The sequence below is a fragment of the Sus scrofa genome, chromosome 15 (genome assembly GCF_054392235.1).
Source record: "Sus scrofa isolate SSC_HxYL_T2T_F1_AM1 chromosome 15, Sscrofa_HxYL_maternal_Yorkshire_Landrace_v2.0, whole genome shotgun sequence".
Classification (NCBI taxonomy): domain Eukaryota; kingdom Metazoa; phylum Chordata; class Mammalia; order Artiodactyla; family Suidae; genus Sus; species Sus scrofa.
In genome coordinates this window covers 71,504,934-71,524,530 of record NC_139397.1, presented here as the reverse complement: position 1 = coordinate 71,524,530, position 19,597 = coordinate 71,504,934, and the positions used below count along the sequence as shown (strand labels likewise).

The 19,597-nt window shown below is 39.0% G+C and overlaps 1 protein-coding gene across 3 annotated transcripts in view; it reads right to left on the bottom strand.

Moving 5' to 3' along the window:
• Positions 1–19,597, bottom strand: part of ARHGEF4 (Rho guanine nucleotide exchange factor 4) — a 259,221-nt gene that overhangs the window by 105,847 nt on the left and 133,777 nt on the right. For all 3 annotated transcript variants that reach the window (XR_014829987.1, XM_085000213.1, XM_085000214.1), the window contains exon 3: positions 7,356–7,646. Coding sequence is in view for 2 of the 3 variants with exons in the window: in XM_085000213.1 (XP_084856339.1) it covers positions 7,356–7,646 (291 nt within the window). In the remaining variant the exon portion in view is untranslated. The remainder of the gene's footprint in view (positions 1–7,355; positions 7,647–19,597) is intronic.

The window sequence follows — 19,597 nt, the reverse complement described above, 5'->3', positions numbered from 1 at the left end:
AGAGATAGATACTGTATGTTTTCACTTACTTGCGGAATCTAAAAAAATAAAATGAATGAATATAACAAAACAGAAACAGATTCAAATATACAGAGAACAAAATAGTGGTTAATAGTGGGGAGGGGGTGGAGAGAGGGGCAAGATAGGGGAAAGGGGATTAAGAGGTACAAACCACTAAGTATAAAATAGATAAGCACAGCATAGTGAGAAATATAGCCATTATTTTATAATAACTTTATATGGAGTGTAAACTCTAAAAATATTGAATCATTGTGCTGTATAGCTGGAACTAACATAATATTTTAAATCAACTGAATGTACTTCAAAAAATGTATGTATTGGGGGAAAAATGTAATTGTAATGTATACATGTAAGGATAACCTAACCCCCTTGCTGTACAGTGGGAAAATAAAAAAATTATATAAAAAAATGTATGTAGAGAAAACACAAGACAATTGTATTTTAATAGTGGGGATGGTAAATGAACCTCAGTGGTAGTAAAATTATTACAGTTCATTGGAAGTGGTAAAATGTTGATAACAGTAGACTGTGATAAGTTATGTATGCAATACTTTTAGCAACCACCATGAAAACCATACAGAACAATATATTAATAATACTATAAATAAATTATGATGGAATTCTAAAAACTCATGTAACTGACAGAAAGAATATTGAGAAATGGAACGATCAGAAAACAAAATGACAGACTTAAGCCCTAACACAATAATTATTTCAAATGTTAAGTGTCAAAATACACCAATTAAAAGACAGTGATAGAGTTCCCATTGTGGCTCAGCAGGTTAAGAACCGGTCGTAGTGTCCATGAGGATACAGGTTCCATCCCTAGCCTCGCTTGATGGATTATGGATCTGATGTTGCTGCAAGTTGCACTGTAGGTCGCAGATGTAGCCCAGATCCAGTGTTGATGTGGCTGTGGTACAGTCCAGCAGCTGCAGCTTCGACTGACCCTTAGCCCAGGAACTACCTACCATATGCTGCAGGTGCAGCCATGAAAAGAAATTTTTTTTTTAATTAAAAAAGAAGCAAAGATAAGCAGAATGGATAAAGTAAAAAGGATCCAACAATATGCCTATAAGAAATTCACCTCAAATCAATGACAGGTTGACAAAAAAAAAAAAAAAGGATGAAAAAAGGTATATGTAATCATTAATTTTAAAAAAGTAGTGATATTAATATCAAAGTAGACTTCAGAAAGAATACCAATTTTATACAGTCTGTTCAAGAATACAGAAAAGGAGTGAATACTCCCTAACTCAGTTTATGAGGTTCACATTACCCTGATACCAAAACTATTGAAAAACAGAACAAAAGTGAAAACCCCAGTTCCATATCTCTCATGAGCTTAGGTGCAAAAGACCTCAACAAAATATTAGCAAATTAATCTAGCAATGTATAAAAATTATATGTTTCATGTATACTGCATGACCAAGTGGGATTTATTCTAGGTAGACAAGGCTGATTCAACATACTGAAACTCAGTATAATTTATCATGTCAAGAGGCTAAAGAGGAAAAAACAAAATGATCAATTGACACAGAAAAAGCTTATGAAAAAAAATCTAACACACATTTATGATTTTGAAAAAAAATCTCAGCAAACTAGGAATAGAGAGGAAGTTTATCAACTAATTCTATTTAAAATTCTGCAGCTAGCCTTATAGTTAAGGGTGAAAGATTGAAACATATCCTATTACAACAGGGAAGAAGGCAAGGATATGCACTTTTTCCACTCTTATATTCAACACAGCATTGAAATTCCTAGCTACTGCAATGAGGCAAAGGGGGAAAATATACAAATTTGAAAGGAAAAATAAAATTGTCCCTGCCTGCAGAGATGATATGACTGTCTGCATAACCCAAGGAGTCTTTACAAAAAATTCCTGGAATTAACAAATGAATTCAACAAGGTAAAAGGAAATATTATTAACACAAAGTCAATAATATTTCAATAGTCTAAGAATCAATTTGTGGAAAATCAAATTAAGATGATAATGCTATTTATAATAATTCCTAAGAAAATTAAATATGAAGGTATACATTTTAAAAGTGTATAGAATCTATATCTTACATGTATAAATTTCTAAATAATACAAAAAAAATACTAGTAAGTACATTCAGTAAATTTGCAGGATTCAAAATCAATTTATAAATATCCATTGTATTTCTACACACTAGCAACGAACAATCTAAAAATGAAATTAAAAAATTCCATTTGCAATACCATTAAAAACAATAAAACACTTTGGGAAACACTGAAATGTTTTTTATGGATTAACAAGGAGAAGCATAACTTGCACAGTGAACATTACAAAACACTGTGAAAATCAATAAAGGAACACCTAAAAAAAAAATCAAACAATACTCTGTGTTCATGGATTCAAACATGTGATATTGTTAAGAAGGCAATATTCTTCAGAATAATCTCCAGATTCAGTATAATCCTATCAATATTCCAGTCACCTTTTTTTCCCCAACAAATGAAATAGCTGATCCTAAGATTCATTTGGAATTATAAGGGACAGCAAACAGCCAAAATAATCTTGAAAAATAATGAAGAGGACTCATATATCTCATCTTCAAAACTTAATACAAAGCTACAGTAATTAAAGCAGTGTGATACTGGCAAAAGGGCAGATGAATAGACCAATGGAATAGACTTGAGGGTACAGAAATAAACCTATACCACTAAGGCATTTAATTTTTTTTTTTTACAAAGGTGCCAAGATTGACACCAGAAGTCAAGGAGTTCCTGTCGTGGCTTAGCGGTTAACAAACCCAACTAGCATCCATGAGGATGCAGGTTTGATCCCTGGCCTCACTCAGTGGGTTAAGGATCTGGCGTTGCCATGAGCTGTGATGTAGGTTGTAGACACAGCTCAGATCCCACGTTGCTGTGGTTGTGGCACAGGCTGGCAGCTACAGCTCCGAATGGACCCCTAGCCTGGGAACCTCCATATGCCACGTGTGCAGCCCTAAGAGACAGAAAAAGAAAAAAGAAACTTGAAATCAACCACAGAAAGATAAAATAAGGAAAAAAAAAAAGACTACATTCAGACTAAACAACATGCTACTAAAAAATTGGGTTAATAATGAAATCAAAGATGAAATTTAAAATACTTTGAGACAAATGACAATGAAACTACAACCATGCAAAATCTATGAGAAGCAGCAAAAGCATTCCTTAGAGGGAAGTTCAGAGTGATACAAGTCTTCCTCAAGACCCAAGAAATATCTCAAATAAACAACCCAACCTAACCACCTAAAAGAGTTAGAAAAAGAAGAACCAACAAAACCTAAAGCCAGCAGAAGTAAATAAATAATAAGTATCAGAGAGGAAATCAATAAAATAGAGATTGAAAAAAAAAAAACAGAAAAAAATCAATAAAACCAAGAGCTGATTTTTGGAAAAGATAAACAAAATCAACAAACCTCTGGCTGGTTTCACCAAGAACAGAGAGCCCAAATAAACAAAAAAAGAAATGAAAGAGGAGCAATACAACTGACACTGCAGAAATAAAAAAAAAAAATCGTAAGCGAATACTATGGGGAGTTCCTGTTGTGGCGCAATGGAAATGAATCTGACTTGTATCCATGAGGATGCAGGTTTGATCCCTGGCCTTGCTCAGTGGGTTGGGGAATCCGGTGTTGCTGTGAGCTGTGGTTTAGGCTGCAGATGTCGCTCAGATCCCACGTTTCTGTGGCTGTGGTGTAGGCTGGCAGCTGTAGTTCCAATTCAACCCCTAGCCTGGGAACTTCCATATGCTGTAGACATGGCCCTAAAACTCAACAAAACAAAACAAAACAAAACAAAAAAAGCAAGAGAATACTATGAACAATTATATGCCAACAAATAGGACAACCTAGATGAAGTGGACAAATTTCTAGAAACATACAGCCCATCAAAACTGAATCAAGGACTAAAGGATGATTTGAACAGACCTATCATTGGAAGTGAAATAGAATCTGTAATTAAAAAGCTTTCTACAAACAAAATTCCAGGACCCAATGGCTTCACAGTGGAATTCTATCAAACATACAGAGAAGAACTTATACTGATCTTTCTTAAACTCTTACAAAATATTGAAGAGAAGGGAACACTCCCAAAGACATTCTATGAAGCCATCATCACTGTGATACCAAAAACCAGACAAAGACATTACCAACAAGAAAATTTCAGGCTATTATCTTTGATGAATACAGAGGCAAAAAAAAACAAAAAAAAACTCAACAAAATATTAGCAAACCGAATCCAACAACACATAAATAGGATCATACACCATGCTTGAGTTGGATTCATTCCAGGGTCACAAGGATGTTTCAACGTATGCAAATCCAGCAATGTGATACACCATATCAGCAAAATAAAAACCAAAAACAACATGATCATCTCAATAGATGTAGAAAAAGTATTTGATAAAATTCAGCATCCATTCATGATAAAAACTCTCACCTAAGTGGTCAAAGAGGGAACATATCTCAGCATAATAAAAGCCATTTATGACAAACTCACAACCAACATAATACTCAATGGTGAAAAGCTGAAAGACTTCCCACTAAAATCTGGAACAAGACAAAGATGCCCACTCTGACAACTTCTATTGAACACAGTATTGGAAGTCCTAGCCATAGCAACCAGATAACAAAAAGAAATAAAAGTATTCAGATTGGAAGAGAAGAGGTAAAACTGTTATGTATGCAGATGACATGATACTCTAAACCCTAAAGACGACACAAAAAATATTAGAACTGGTAAATGAATTCAGCAAGGTAGCAGGACACAAGATTAACATATAGAAATCTGTTAAATTTCTTTACACTATCAGTGAGATATCAAAAAGGGAAAGGTAAAAAAAAATTCCCTTTTAAAATTGCATCAAAAAAATACTTAGGAATAAAGCTGACCAAGGAGGTGAAAGACTTACATGCTGAGAACTACAAAACATTGATAAAGGAAACTGAAAATGATTCAAAGAAATGGACAGATGCACCATGCTCTTAGATTGGAAGAATTAATATTGTTAAAAGGGCCATACTCAAAAGATTTCAAAACCAAACTTATGGTTATCAAAGGGGAAGGAGATGGGAGGGATAAATCAGGAATATGGAATTAACATATACACACTACTATATATAAAATAGATAATCAACAGGGACCTACTGTATAGCACAGGGAACTCTACTGTGTATTCTGTTATAACCTACATGGGACAAGATTCTGAAAAAAAATGGATATATGAATATGTATAACTGAATCACTATGCTGTACACCTGAAACTAACACAATATTAGTTGTTATATTGTACAGCTATTATTGTAAATGAACTATATTTCCATAGAAAGGAAAGTGAAGGGCAACCTACAGACAGGAGAAAATATTTGTAAATCACTTATTTGACAGGAGTCTAGTATCCACATATATGAAGAACTCCTACAGCTGAACAAAAAGACAAATACCCCAATTAAAAAATGGGCAAAGGACTTGAATAAACATTTCTCCAAAAAAGGATATTTATGGCCAGCAAGTACATGAAAATATGCTCAACATTAGTCCCCAGGAAAATGCAGATCCAACCACAATGAGGTACCATTCAGACCCACTAGGACGGTATAATTTAACCAAAACAACACAAACAAGTGTTGGGGAGGATGTGGAGAACTCTCAATACCTGTAAAATGTTAATAGAAATGTAAAACGGGGAGGAAATTTCATAGCCATTAAGCAGTCAGAACCCACTTCTCCTTCCTGACAAGCACTAATCTGCCTTCTGTCCCTATAGATTTACCTATTTACCCATGGACATGTCATATAAATGGAATTAAAATACGTGGCTCAGTGGTAATGAACCTGACTAGTATCCATAAGGATATGGGTTCAGTCCTGGCCTTGCTTAGTGGGTTAAGGATCTGGCTTTGCAGTGAGCTGTGGAGGTTGCAGACATGGCTTGGATCTGGCATTGCTGTGGCTGTGGCATAGGCCGGCAGCTACAGCTCTGATTGGACACCTAGCCTGGGAACTTCCATAAGAAGCAGGTGTGGCCCTAAAAAGACCGAAAAAAAAAAAAAAAAAAAAAGAAATGTAAAATAGTTTTGAAAACAGTTTGGCAGTTCCTCAGAAAGTTAATCATGACAATCAGCATGTGTCCCAACAATTCCACTCTTATGTATATACTTCAAAAGATAGAAAACATGTTTTCACACAGATGTTCCTGACAGCACTACTTAACAATAGCCAAAAGGTGGAGACAACTCAAATATCTATCAATAGATGAAAGGGTAACAAAAACAAACATCCATACAATGGATCATAAAAAGGGACAAAGTGCTGTGATATGCTACAATATAGATGAACTTTGGAAACTTGCTAAGTGATAGAAGCCAGGCATAAAAGGTCACATATTTTAATTCCATTTATATGACATGTCCATGGGTAAATAGGTAAATCTATAGGGACAGAAAGCAGATTAGTGCTTGTCAGGGTCTGGGAAGGAGAAGGGTTCTGACTGCTTAACGGCTATGAAATTTCCTTTTAAGATGATGAGAATGTCTTGTAACTAGATAAGGATGAGGCCTACAAAATGTTGTTAATCTACTAAAACCCACCAAACTATATGATTTAACATGGTTCATTTTTATATAATGTGAATTTCACCTCAATTTAAAAAAAATGGGTATTCAGGGATGAGGTGAGCCTCAGGGATGTGTACTTCAAATATACTTGATAATAAAAAATATTTTTGTCTTATAAAGGAAAGAACCAGAAACAGTCAGGGATTGGGTAAAAATTATGCTTTATAAACTATGCAGTCATTTTTAAATAGATGACAGTTTCATGTATCTATTTCACCTCTGCAGAGGATGGCCACAGGGAGACGCCTCCACAACCTGGGAGCATCCCTCAGTGCTCCATGGTGTCAAAATGTCTCTAGAGAGAAAACCTAATTCTCTCTATATAATTTTAAGTAATCTAATTAAGATTGTTATGTTGCAAAATCGTGTACCTTTATGAGTATTAGAGCTAATACTGTCCCGATATTAATAACACATTGTTTGACGCAGAGTAGGTCCTCAGCAAATGTTAATTACTATGGAAAGGGCTTGAGGGGTCCCACTTCTTCAGTTCTGCTCCACTGCCTTGCACATGGGCTGGATGCAGGCAAAGACATACTGCAGAGAGGGAGGAAGGAGCCACAGCCACCATAGCTCTCAGACACATTACCTGCAGCCTGTACTGGGGCAAAGGGGAGGAAGAGGGCAGGAAATAAATGCAAGCCACTGCCTTGGAAGAGGGGGTACCAGGCTAAGTCTGCTGACGATGGCACCTGAGCAGCTTACCGGGACTCCATCTTTATGTGCATGCATCTTCCTCTCAAACTGCTTCTTCAACTTCCTTCTCTGTGTCTTCTCCAGCCACAGGTCATCTAAGCTGATGTGTGAGCGCTGATGGATGCTCCCAGGTTGTGGAGGTGTCTCCCTGGGGCCGTCCTCTGCAGAGGCGAAAGGGAGGGTCCATGTCCGTCTCTCAGTGGTAGAGAAGGGCCCCTGAGCTGGCTCAGCGTGAAAAGTATTCTGTCCTTGGGAGCAACTGGGCTTCTTGCCTGGTTGTTCTTCCCATAGCACGTGGTTCTAGAGAACAGAGAGGAGAACGTATCAACCGGGCACAGTGTCCTTTCTCTGTTCAGTTTCTTTTGGGTATAATCCCATGTTTTGCTTAATCCCCAAAATACAGATTCCAGTGAAGTTCTTTGTTCATAGTAATTTTGGAAAATGTGAAGATTAGGAACAAAACCAATTTTGTTTGTTAAAACTTCTACTTTCAAGACTATTTCAAAAAATCAAATTTCCCACCTTGATTAAAGAATTAGGTCTTGAAAGAAATTACTGAGCTTGACATGCTCATTAGAAATACTTTTTAAGGGTCAGTGGTTGAAGCAAAAAGCTCTTATTTAAACAGATTCGCCTGAGAACAGAACTTGAACAGAAGCACACTAGGGCACTTACTATATCCTTCATCATACAGACATTAACTAGATGTGGGCATGCTGCACTTTCCTTATCTCTGTTGCCACCACTTTGTCCTGGGTTGCAGTTATCCACTCTGGATAACTGAATTTGAAAGGAAAATTTGTCCACATGAACAGAATACTCTGGTTTTGTGTTGCACACCCATCTCTCTGTCCTCTGAAACCAACCCACCACTCTAGGAGCAGAAACCTTTCTCCTATGTGTTCTGAAAGTCTCACAACCCTCCACCCCCAGTTCCACTCTAGTGGACAGTGGACACCTCCTTCTCAGCATTTTTGGAACATCATTCCCATTTGGGGTACACTATTTGGTGGAAACAAAGGTGAACTTTCTCTTAACTATTTCAAGAGGCTATCTTAAAAAAATGGACACGTGTACGGAATTCCCATCATGGCTCAGTGGTTCACAAACCCAACTAGCATCCATGAGGACTCAGGTTCGATCCCTGGCCTCTTGCTCAGTGAGTTAAGGATCTGGTGTTGCTGCAAGCTGTGGTGTAGATCTCAGATGTGGCTTGGATCCCACGTTGCTGTGGCTCTGGCATAGGCTGGTGGCTACAGCTTGGATTGTACCCCTAGCCTGGAAACCTCCATGTGCCAGGGGTGCAGCCCTAGAGAGCCCCCCCCCCAAAAAATGGACACGTGTATTTGTGTGATATGTGTGTGTGTGTGTGATATGTGTGTGTGTGTGTGTGTGTGTGTGTGTGTGTGTGTGTGTGTGTGTGTGTGTGTGGAGAGAGGGAAGAAGGTAGAGGAGAAAGGGGAGGCATAATTAGTGCATAATGCTTTGGGTGTATGGCCTGGGAAGTGAGATTTGTCAAAGCTTGCCAGGTGATTCTAATATGCACCCGAGGTTGAGAATCACTGTATTTTTTAGGTGCCCAACTATTGCTTTAATTTTATTTATTTATTTATTTATTTATTTTTTGTCTTTCTGCTATTTCTTGGGCCGCTCACGTGGCATATGGAAGTTCCCAGGCTAGGGGTCGAATTGGAGCTGCAGCCACCAGCCTACGCCAGAGCCACAGCAACGCTGGATCCGAGCCACATCTGCAACCTACACCACAGCTCACGGCAACGCCGGATCGTCAACCCACTGAGCAAGGACAGGGACCAAACCCGCAACCTTATGGTTCCCAGTCGGATTCGTCAACCACTGCACCACGACGGGAACTCCTATTGCTTTAATTTTAAACAGTGCTTTTTCCTTGGTTCTCTCTCAACTCCACTGTGAGCTAGAAAGGGCTGGTATATTATTCATAGCTTACAGATAACGTCATAGAAACTCAGCTTAAGTGATTGCCTGAGTTCACTCAGCTCCTGTGTGTTGATGCTGGAACATGGTTTTGAGCTGTATGGGTCCACTTATGGATTGTTTTTCAATAGTAAATAGTACAGTAGTACATGATCCATGGATGGTTGAATCCCTGGATGCGGAACTGTAGATATGGAGGCTGTCTGTGAAGTTATATACTTGGGTGTTCCTCTGCACAAGGTGGAACCCTTGTGTTTTTCAGGGTCAACTGTATTCTTGTGATTCTAATCCCATGGGCTTTGATAATTCAACATTGTATAAATTTCTATTGTTTCATAGATAGAAATAACATCTCCATAACTAAGCAAGGACCACACCTCAGACTCTTTTATAACTTTCCAGGTCCCCACCAAGGGAATGGATATTGACTGAGCACATTTTTCTGCAACAACTCCTGCTGTGCATTTTGTGTGCACTGCATAGGGAAGTTGTCCTCCTAAAGCTTTCAGTGAGTAAATGACATAGACCTGCCCTGAAGGAAGCCAGGCCCCCCTCTGCTGGAGCTGCCACAGGAAAGCTCTTATTGCCACTCAAGACGAACTCATTTATTTTCAAATAAAAGAAAACATGGACTTTTCCAACTCCCTAGGCTTCTACCAGCCTATACCTGAGTTGGCAGAGACCTATTAATGGCATCAGTCATAGTTTTAGCCTCAACTTTCGCATTATCAGATTTTAGAAGAGTACCTTTTTCATTGCTTGGTTATAGGCCTTTAGAGAGAGAATTCTGGCTGTAGACTGGTGTTCTTTTTTTTTTGACTTTTTTTCTTTTTCTTTTTAGGGCTGCACCTGGGGCATATGGAAGTTCCTGGGTTGGCAACTGAATCAGAGCTGCAGCTGAGGCCACAGCCACAGCCACAGTAACACCAGATCTGAGCCACTGCAGTTCACGGCAATGCCGGATTATAACCCTCTGAGCGGAGCCAGGGATCAAACCTGCATCCTCATGGAGACTATGTGGGGTTCTTAACCCACTGAGCCACAACAGGAACTCCCCAGACTGGTGTCGTAAGTGCAAGACTTTGCCTTTATTTTTTCCAAAAGCCTTATGGAAATAAGGGTTAGCTTCCCTTCCTCCCCTTTCTCCACTGTGGGGATGCTACTAGGGCTATATATCCATTTACTTATCAAGGAGCTTTGATTTTTAGGATAAAAAGTCTTTGTTCTGGTGTTATTAGTAAAAGCAGTATTTTTAAGTGTGGTTCTGGACCACCAGTAGCACCTAGTGTGGTGGGAAGCCCCCAAAACCTCTCCATCTGGATGGAGGCCCCTGTATGATCTCCCCGTGAAGATGGGCTGGACCTGGTGACTGACTTGTAATAGACAGACTGTGGTAGAAATGACGGGGTGTCATTTCCAAGAGTAGGTTATAAAAAGGTTATGGCTTCTACTTGGGGGTGCCTCCCAGACCCCTTGCTCTGGGAGAAGCCAGGTGACATACTGTGAAAAGGACAGTGGAGAGGCTCACATGGCAAGGAACTGATGTCTCCAGCCAAAAGCCAGCAGGGATCAGATGCCTGTCAACAGCCACCTGAGTGAATGTGGAAACAAGACATCCTGCAGTGTAGCCTTGAGCTGAGCACAGCTCCTGCCAATGCCACAACTTCAGCCTTGTGAGAGCTGTGAGCCAAAGCTTAGTCAGCCAGTTCTGCAGCAACAAAGACTTCATTCTCCTGGGAACTTGCTGGAACTGCAGACTTTCAAGCCCCATCAAGACTTGCTGAATTAGAAAATCTGGGGGGTGGGGCCAGGAATCTGTGTTTAAAAATGCCCTCTAGGGGATTCCCATACAAGGCTAGTTTGAGAATTACTGTACTAGAGAGATGGGCAAATAAGACAGAGACAAGGCAGATCAAGCTCTGGTGCTTTGGTGTGTCCTAAGGTGAGAGGTCAGAGAGCAGACTTTGGGTTAGAGAAGCTGAGCTTGAATCCTGGCTCTGGCTCTTACCAGCAGTTTGAATTTGGGCAACTAAGTTTCTTTAACCCCTGTCTCTGTCTCTTCATCTGTAAAATGGGAATACTAATACCTCTCAGAAATGTCATAAGAATTAGGAGTTCCCGTCGTGGCGCAGTGGTTAACGAATCCGACTAGGAACCATGAGGTTGCGGGTTCGGTCCCTGCCCTTGCTCAGTGGGTTAACGATCTGGCGTTGCCGTGAGCTGTGGTGTAGGTTGCAGATGCGGCTCGGATCCCCCGTTGCTGTGGCTCTGGCGTAGGCTGGTGGCTACAGCTCCGATTCAACCCCTAGCCTGGGAACCTCCATATGCCTCGGGAGCAGCCCAAGAAATAGCAACAACAACAACAACAACAACAAAAAAAAAAGACAAAAAGACAAAAAAAAAAAAAAAAGAAATGTCATAAGAATTAAATGAGGTGGAGCACATAAAGCACATAGCATAATGCTTGTCACACATTCAACACATCAATATATAACAGCCAATATTATTGTTTCTGTTAATAAGTAGATACAGCTGGGACTTCCCATTGTGGTTCAGCATTAACAAACCCAACTAGTATCCAGGAGTATGTGGGTTTGATCCCTGGCCTTGCTCAGTGTGTTAAGGATCTGGTGTTGCCATGAGCTGTGGTGTAGGTCACAGACTCGGCTAGGATCTGGCATTGCTGTGGCTGTGGTGTAGGCTGGTAGTTGTAGCTCCAATTCGACCCCTATCCTGGGAACTTCCATATGCTGCAGGCATGGCCCTAAAAAGCAAGCAAGAAAAAAAAAAAAAAAGTAGGGCTGAGATGGCTGACATGGTGATGGAGTCCTGTTGCTATGGAATGATCTATTTTCAGATTCCACCTGAGAATGTCACTACCAAAATGCTATACAGAATTAAACTCATTCTCTGAATTTTCATTTTTTTACTTTGGAGAGGCTTATTTCATTTTTACTGGGAGAGATTTCTACAAATTCTCCTTGGAGTATTGGGCACTACAGATTCAGCTGATTCAGTTTGCATCCCATTAAACTCACCTTGTTATCCACAGATGAACAAGGTGCTCTCCTAATGTGTTTAATATTATCCCATCAGCCAACACAAGTGAGGCTAGATCAAAATCCATCACCACATAGCACATGGCACATGTACATTGTCTTGTGAAACTAGAATTTTTAGAATAAAGGAATGTTCTAATAGGTAGACTGCTTCCTGACTTTCTGAAGTCATTCAACAAGCTCCCCCTCTTTTAACTTTATTTTTTTCTTTCTTGGTTGCCCCCGTAGCATATGGAAGCTCCCAGGCTAGGACTCAAATTGGAGCTACAGCTGCCAGCCCACTCCACAGCTACAGCAACCAAGCCAGATCCAAGCCACGCCTGCGACCTATGCCGCAGCTTGTGGCAACGCTGGATCCTTAACCCACTGAGTGAGGCCAGGGATCGAAGACACATCCTCATGGATACTAGTCAGACTCTTAACCTGCTGAGCCACAATGGGAACTCTGACAAGCTGGATTATTAACCTACTGCATCACAGCAGGGACTCCTCAACAAGCTCTTCTTGAGCACATTATGTTCCAGATAGCACTACAAATGCTAGAGATTCAGGAGAGAACAGAACAAAGTTTGCTGCCATGGACTATCTTAAGCAATGGGAACTCAAAGATGTACAAAACAGAGTCCCAGCTCTCTAGGCACTCAAAATATTGTGGGTGATTGAGAACATATAAATTCATAAGCTTTATTGATATAGATTAAAAGTAGATGGTATATGGATGAACCTAGAGATTATCATACAAAGTGAAGTTAGAAAGACAAATACCATGTGGTATCACTTGTATGAGAAATCTAGAAAAATGATACAAGTGAACTTATTTACAAAACAGAAACAGACCCGCAGACATAGAAAACAAACTTATGGTTACCAAAGGGTAAGGGGGGTCATAAATTGGGATTAACACATACACACTGCTATATATAAAACAGCTAATCTACAAGGGCCTACTGTATAGCACAGGGAACTATATTCAATATCTTGTAATAACCTATAATGGAAAAGAATCTGAAAAAGCATATATATATATACACACACACACACACACACACACACACACACGCACATAAACTGTATGTATACGTATATATGTGTGTGTATATATATAACTGAATAACTTTGTTGTACACCTGAAACATTGTGAATCAACTATACTTCAATAAGACAAAAATGTAAGTTGCATATAGTAGATACTAAACCAAAAACAGTTCCTTTATTCCTAGCTGCTGATTTAAACACTAAAGCGGCTTTCTGGACAAAGCAGCTAAAAATGGAAAGAACTGTCATTAGTGAAATACCTACTGTCCATCTTGTAATCCCAAGAGAAAAAAAATTTTAAAGATGAGACAATGGCATTTGAAGAATTTCAACAAAATCTAGAAAAGGGTACGTGGATATAGGAAGGGCAAATGATTTAACCAAGCACAGGAAGCTATCTAAAGGAAAGGAGTTAGCAGGGACTGTGCAGGACAGGGGCATACAGGGGCAAGTCCTGGGGAAACATATAAAGGTTGTGGTTTAGAGTGTATAAAACTGGCCCTCAGGTAGCCTCCCTGTAAGATCAGCCTAGTGACTACACATTTTCTCTCTTCTATGTTCCCCCTCCCTTTCTCAAACTGCCATCCAAGGTAAAACACCAGAGACTTATGGTTTTGAATAAATGAATAAGAGGATCCAGATTCTGGGATAGCAGACTTATTGGCAAAAGCAGTGTAGAGATGTGGAATTAAGACAGGGATAGCAACAAATCTGCATAGTGAACTGTGGGTCATTCAGCTCTCTGTTGCATTCCCAGAAAAAGCCAATATAGCTCCTAGGTGGGAGAATGGAGGATACTTATCTGGAAAAATTTACCCACCCCAGAGAAAGGACCTCAACATATTGATTTATGAAATGAGTGACTTCTCACTTAATCACCCTATAGTGAAGCCCACTAGTTGATTAACTCCAAACATGACCATAGAACCAAACACATGTTTGGCGCCTTACCCTTAAAAAATATGAAACGCAGTCAAAGACTACTTGACATTTAGGAAAAACCTTCAATACACTAAAAAGACCAAAATCAACCAAGAGGGGAAAATACCCAGGAAATAGTAACTGTAGGTGACAGAAGAAAACTTCAAAAATTAATAACCTCAGAAAATTAATAGCCTCAAAAAAGAAGACATTGTAACCATGAAAGAAGAACATGATGCTATGAAAAATAAAAACAAAAATAAAACTCCAAAACAGGGGGCCTCCAGTTCTGGATAAGATGGCTTAGACACACTTCTCCCTAGTCATCCCACTAAGTACAGCTAAAAATCTTGAGCTATTATACAGAAAACAAAAATATGAAGACTCTGAGTGGTAGAGAGAGGAAGGTACACCAGCTAGGGATCCTAGAGCACAAGGCACAACACACCAGTGAGTTCTCTAAGCTTTCTTTGCATCATCTGTTTCACTTATATATGCCTCATATATGGGTCCTGGAGAATACTGCAACCAGGAAATACCACTAGGCACAGATTTAAAGTTACCCTAAAAAGCCTGGGATGTTGATCCCCTTCCAGCGATATTAGGGCTCCCCCCACAGTGTCTTCCATCCCTTACTTGGGGGCAGTGGGGCATCTCTCCCCTAGCCCCGGTGGCGTGATGTAGGAGAAGGCCTAGTAGAAAGCCAGGACTTTCACCATCACCTAGCAATAGCAAAGCCTTCTTACCCTATGGGGAACATTAACAAGTCTTCCTCTGAACCAGGGAGGTATCAGTGGAATTCTAGTGGAATTCCACTACAGGTTCTCTAGTAGAGGACCTCAATTCCTGTTGTCCCCCTCAGTAATGAGACACCCCTTCTTGCAACAGGTTGAAAATAGAAGCCAATTAAGGAACCTAGGATTTTACCCACACCTGGCAGTAATTAGACAGTGCCCACTTTTCCCTACTGCAAAACAGAAGATTTAAATGAGACACAGACTCAAAACATACTAACCCAAATATACAGAATAAAAGTAAAATTCACTAGTCATACCAGGATTAGAGAAAATCTCAACTGAGTAAAAACAAAAAGTCTATAGGAAGTTCTCGTTCTCAGTGGTAATGAGTCTGACTAGTATCAATGAGGATGAGGGTTCAATCCCCGGCCTCACTCAGTGGGTTAAGGATCCAGCATTTCCATGAGCTGTGCTATAGGTCACAGACTGGGCTGGGATCTAGTGTTGTTGTGGCCATGATGCAGGCTGGCAGCTGCAGCTCTGATTTGACCCCTAAACTGGAAACTTCCATATGCCATGGGTGCTGCCCTAAAAAGAAAAACAAAAGTCAACATATGCCAACACTGAGAAGATATAGATGCTGGATTCATCTGACAAAGATTTTAAAGCAGTCATCAAATAATGCTTCAACAAGCAACACAAATACTCTTGAGACAAATGAAAAAAACAGAACATCTCAGAAAACAGAAAATTTTAATGGAATAGAAGATATAAAAATGACTAAAAGGAAATTAAAGAACTGAAAAATACAATAACTGAAATAAAAAATTCAATGAATGGGCTCATGGGAGAATGGAGAGTATAGAGGATCACTAAACTTGAAGATAGAACAATAGAAATTGCACAATATAAACAAAAAAGAGAAAAAAGACACACACACAAAAAGCTCAAGGACCTGTGAGAGTATTAAAAAAAGATTAAACACTAGAGTAATTGGAATCCAAAAAAGAGAGAAGAAAGTAGATGGGGCTGAAAATATATTCAAAGAAATAATAATTTAAAATTTCCAAAATTTGGCAAAATACATAAACCTACAGATCCAAAATTATACAAATTCAAAGAAATCTACATGAAGAAACTTCATAATCAAACTTTTGAAATCTAGGAACAAAAAAGACAAATCTTGAATGCAGTGAGATAGAAAAGATACCTTCCCTGTAAGGGAAACCTAAGTTAAATGACATCATTGGAAACCATGAAAATTAGAAAGAAGTGGCCCAACATTTTCCAAATGTCATTCAAGAAAGCAGTATTTGGGAATTCCTGTTGTGGTGCAGCAGAAATGAATCTGACTAGGATTTGGGTTTGATCCCTGGCCTTGCTCAGTGGGTTGGTGATCTGGCGTTGCTGTGAGCTGTGGTATATGTCACAGACGTAGCTTGGATCCCGTGTTGCTGTGGCTGTGATGTAGCTGTAGCTCTGTTTCGACCCCTGGCCTGGGAACTTCCATATGCCATAGGTGCAGCCCTAAGGACTTCCCATGTGGCTCACAACATACAGGCGGCCCTAAAAAAAAAAAAAAAAAAAAAGAGCAAAAAGAAAAGAAAAAAAAAAAAAAGAAAACAGTTGTTATTGCAGAACCCTATATCCAGTGAAAATAATTCTTTAGGGATGGAGGAAAAATCAAGACACTCTTAGTAGAAGGAAAACTGAGAGAATTTGTTGCCATCAGAAATACGATTTAAAGGGAGGTGAGATTTCTGTATTTCACTTGAATTGGTAAAATGTTCACACCAGTAGACTTTGGTAAGTTGTATACATACAATGTAATACCTAGAGCAACCACTTAAAAAATATAAAAAGAAGAGTTCCCATTGTGGCTCAATGGGATCACAAGTTCGATCCCTAGCCTGGAACAGTAGGTTAAAGTTTTGGCATTCCTGCAGGTGTGGCTTAGGTTGCAACTATGGCACAGATCTGATCACTGGGAACTCCATATACCACGGGGCAGCCAAAAAAGGAAAAGAAAAAGAAGAAATTAAAAAAAGAAAATCTTATTTACAATTACATCAAAAAGAACAAAATACCTAAGAATAAATATAAGTAAGGAGATGAAAGATTTGTTCACTGAAAACTATGACACTGATGAAAGACACTGAAGAAGATAAATGTCACAAATAAATGTTAAGATGTTTTGTGCTCATGGATTAAACTAATATTTTTAATGGCCCTACTACTTACAGCAATCTACAGTTTCAATGTAACATCTGTCAGACTTTCAACTGCATTTTTCACAGAAATATAACAAACAATCCTACAATTTTTATGGAACCACAAAAGCCCCCAAATAGCCAAAGAAATACTGAGAATGAAGTACAAAGCTGGAGGCATTGTGTTCCCTATTTTCAAACTATATTACAAAGTATTATAATCAAAACAGTAATGACTTAAAAACAGACACAAAGATCAATGGAACAGACCAGATAGACCAGAAATAAACCCACTCATATATAATCAATTCATTTATGACAAAGGAGCCAAGAATATATGATGTTGAAAGGATAGTTCCTTCAATACATGGTATGGGAAAACTGGACAGCCATATGCAAAAGAATATCTGGCACATACACAAAAATTAACTCAAAATAGATTAAAGGCTTGAATGTGCAAGTCCTGAAACCATAAAACTCCTAGAAGAAAACATAAGCAGTAAACTCTTTGACATTTGTTTTGGTGAAGATTTTTTTGAATTTGACACCAAAAGCAGAGAAACAAAACCAAAAATTAACAAGTAGGACTACATCAAACTTTAAAGTTTCTGCACAGCTGGAGTTCCTGTTGTGGCTTAGCAGGTTGAGAACCCAACTAGTTTCCATGAGGATGTGGGTTCAATCTCCAGCCTTGCTCAATGGGTTAAAGGATCTGGTGTTGCTGCAAGCTGTGGCATAGGTCATAGATGTGGCTCAGATCTGGTGTTGCTATGGCTGTGGTGTAGGCATTCCAATTCAACCCCTAGCCTGGGAACTTCCATATGCCACAGGTTCGACCCTAAAAAAAGAAAAGACAAAAAAAAAGTTTATGTACAACAAAAGAAACAATCAACAGAATGAAAAAGTAACAAATTGAATGGAAGAAAATATTTACAAATAATATATCTGATAAGGGGTTAATATCCAAAATATATAAAAACTCATGAAGTTCAAAAACAAAAAAACCCCAACAATTCCATTAAAAAATGGACAGGGGATCTGAATATATACTTTTACAAAGAAGATATACAGATAGCCAATAGGTACATGAATATATACTCAAGAGACTAACCATCAGAAAAATGTAAATCCACACCACAATGAGATATCGCCTCATGCCTGGTAGAATGGCTATCATCAAAAAGAAAAGAAATAACAAGTATAGTCAAGGATGTGGAAAAGGGAAAACTTGTGCACTGTTGGTGGAAATGTAAACTGGTATAGCCACTATTGAAAACAGTATAGAGGTTCCTTAAAAAATTATTTATTTATTTATTTAGTCTTTTTAGGGCTGCACCCATGGCACATGAAGGTTCCTGGGCTAGGGGTCCAATTGGAGCTGCAGCTGCCGGCCTACACTACAGCCATAGCAATGTGGGATCCAAGCCACATCTGCATCCTACACCACAGCTCATGGCAACGCTGGATCCTCAGCCCACCAAGCAAGGCCAGGGATTGAACCCACAATCTCATGGCTCCTAGATGGATTCATTTCGCTGCGCCATATCAGGAACTCCAAAAAATTAAAATTACCACCTGAACGAGAAATTCCATATCGGTATTTATCCAAAGAAAATGAAATCAGGAGTTCCTGTGGTGTCTCAGTGGGTTAAGAACCTGACACAGTGTACATGAGGATGTGAGTTTGATCCCTGGCCTTGTTTAGTGGGTTAAGGATTCAACATTGCTGCAAGCTGTGGTAAACGGTACAGATGCGACTCGAATCTGGTGTTGCTGTGGCTGTGGTGTATGCCAGCAGCTGCAGCTGAGATTTGACCCCTAGCCCAGGAACTTCCATATGCCGCAGGTATGGCCCTAAAAAGAAAAAAGAAAAAAAGATGAAATCACTAATTCAAAAAGATACATGCACCCCTGTGTTCATTACAATAGCCAAGATAGAGAAACAACCTAAGTGTCATTGATAAATGAATATATAAAGAAAATGTATATACACAGTGGAATATACATATACAATGGAATATTATTCAGCCACAAGATACAATGAAATTTAGCCATCTGTGACAACTAAGATAGACCTTGAATGCATTATACTGTTTTCAAAGTAAGTCAGACATAGAAAGATGTATGTTTTATTTTATGATCTCACTTATATGTCAAATCTAAAAACAAAAACTAAGCTCATACAAAAAACAGATTGGTTGTTGCCAGAAGTGAGGGATGGGGATGTGGGTGAAATGGGTGAAGAGAGTCCAAAGGTACAAACTTCCAGCTATAAAATAAATAAATCATGGAGAGGTAAGGTACACCATGACAATAATAGTGAATAATACTGTATT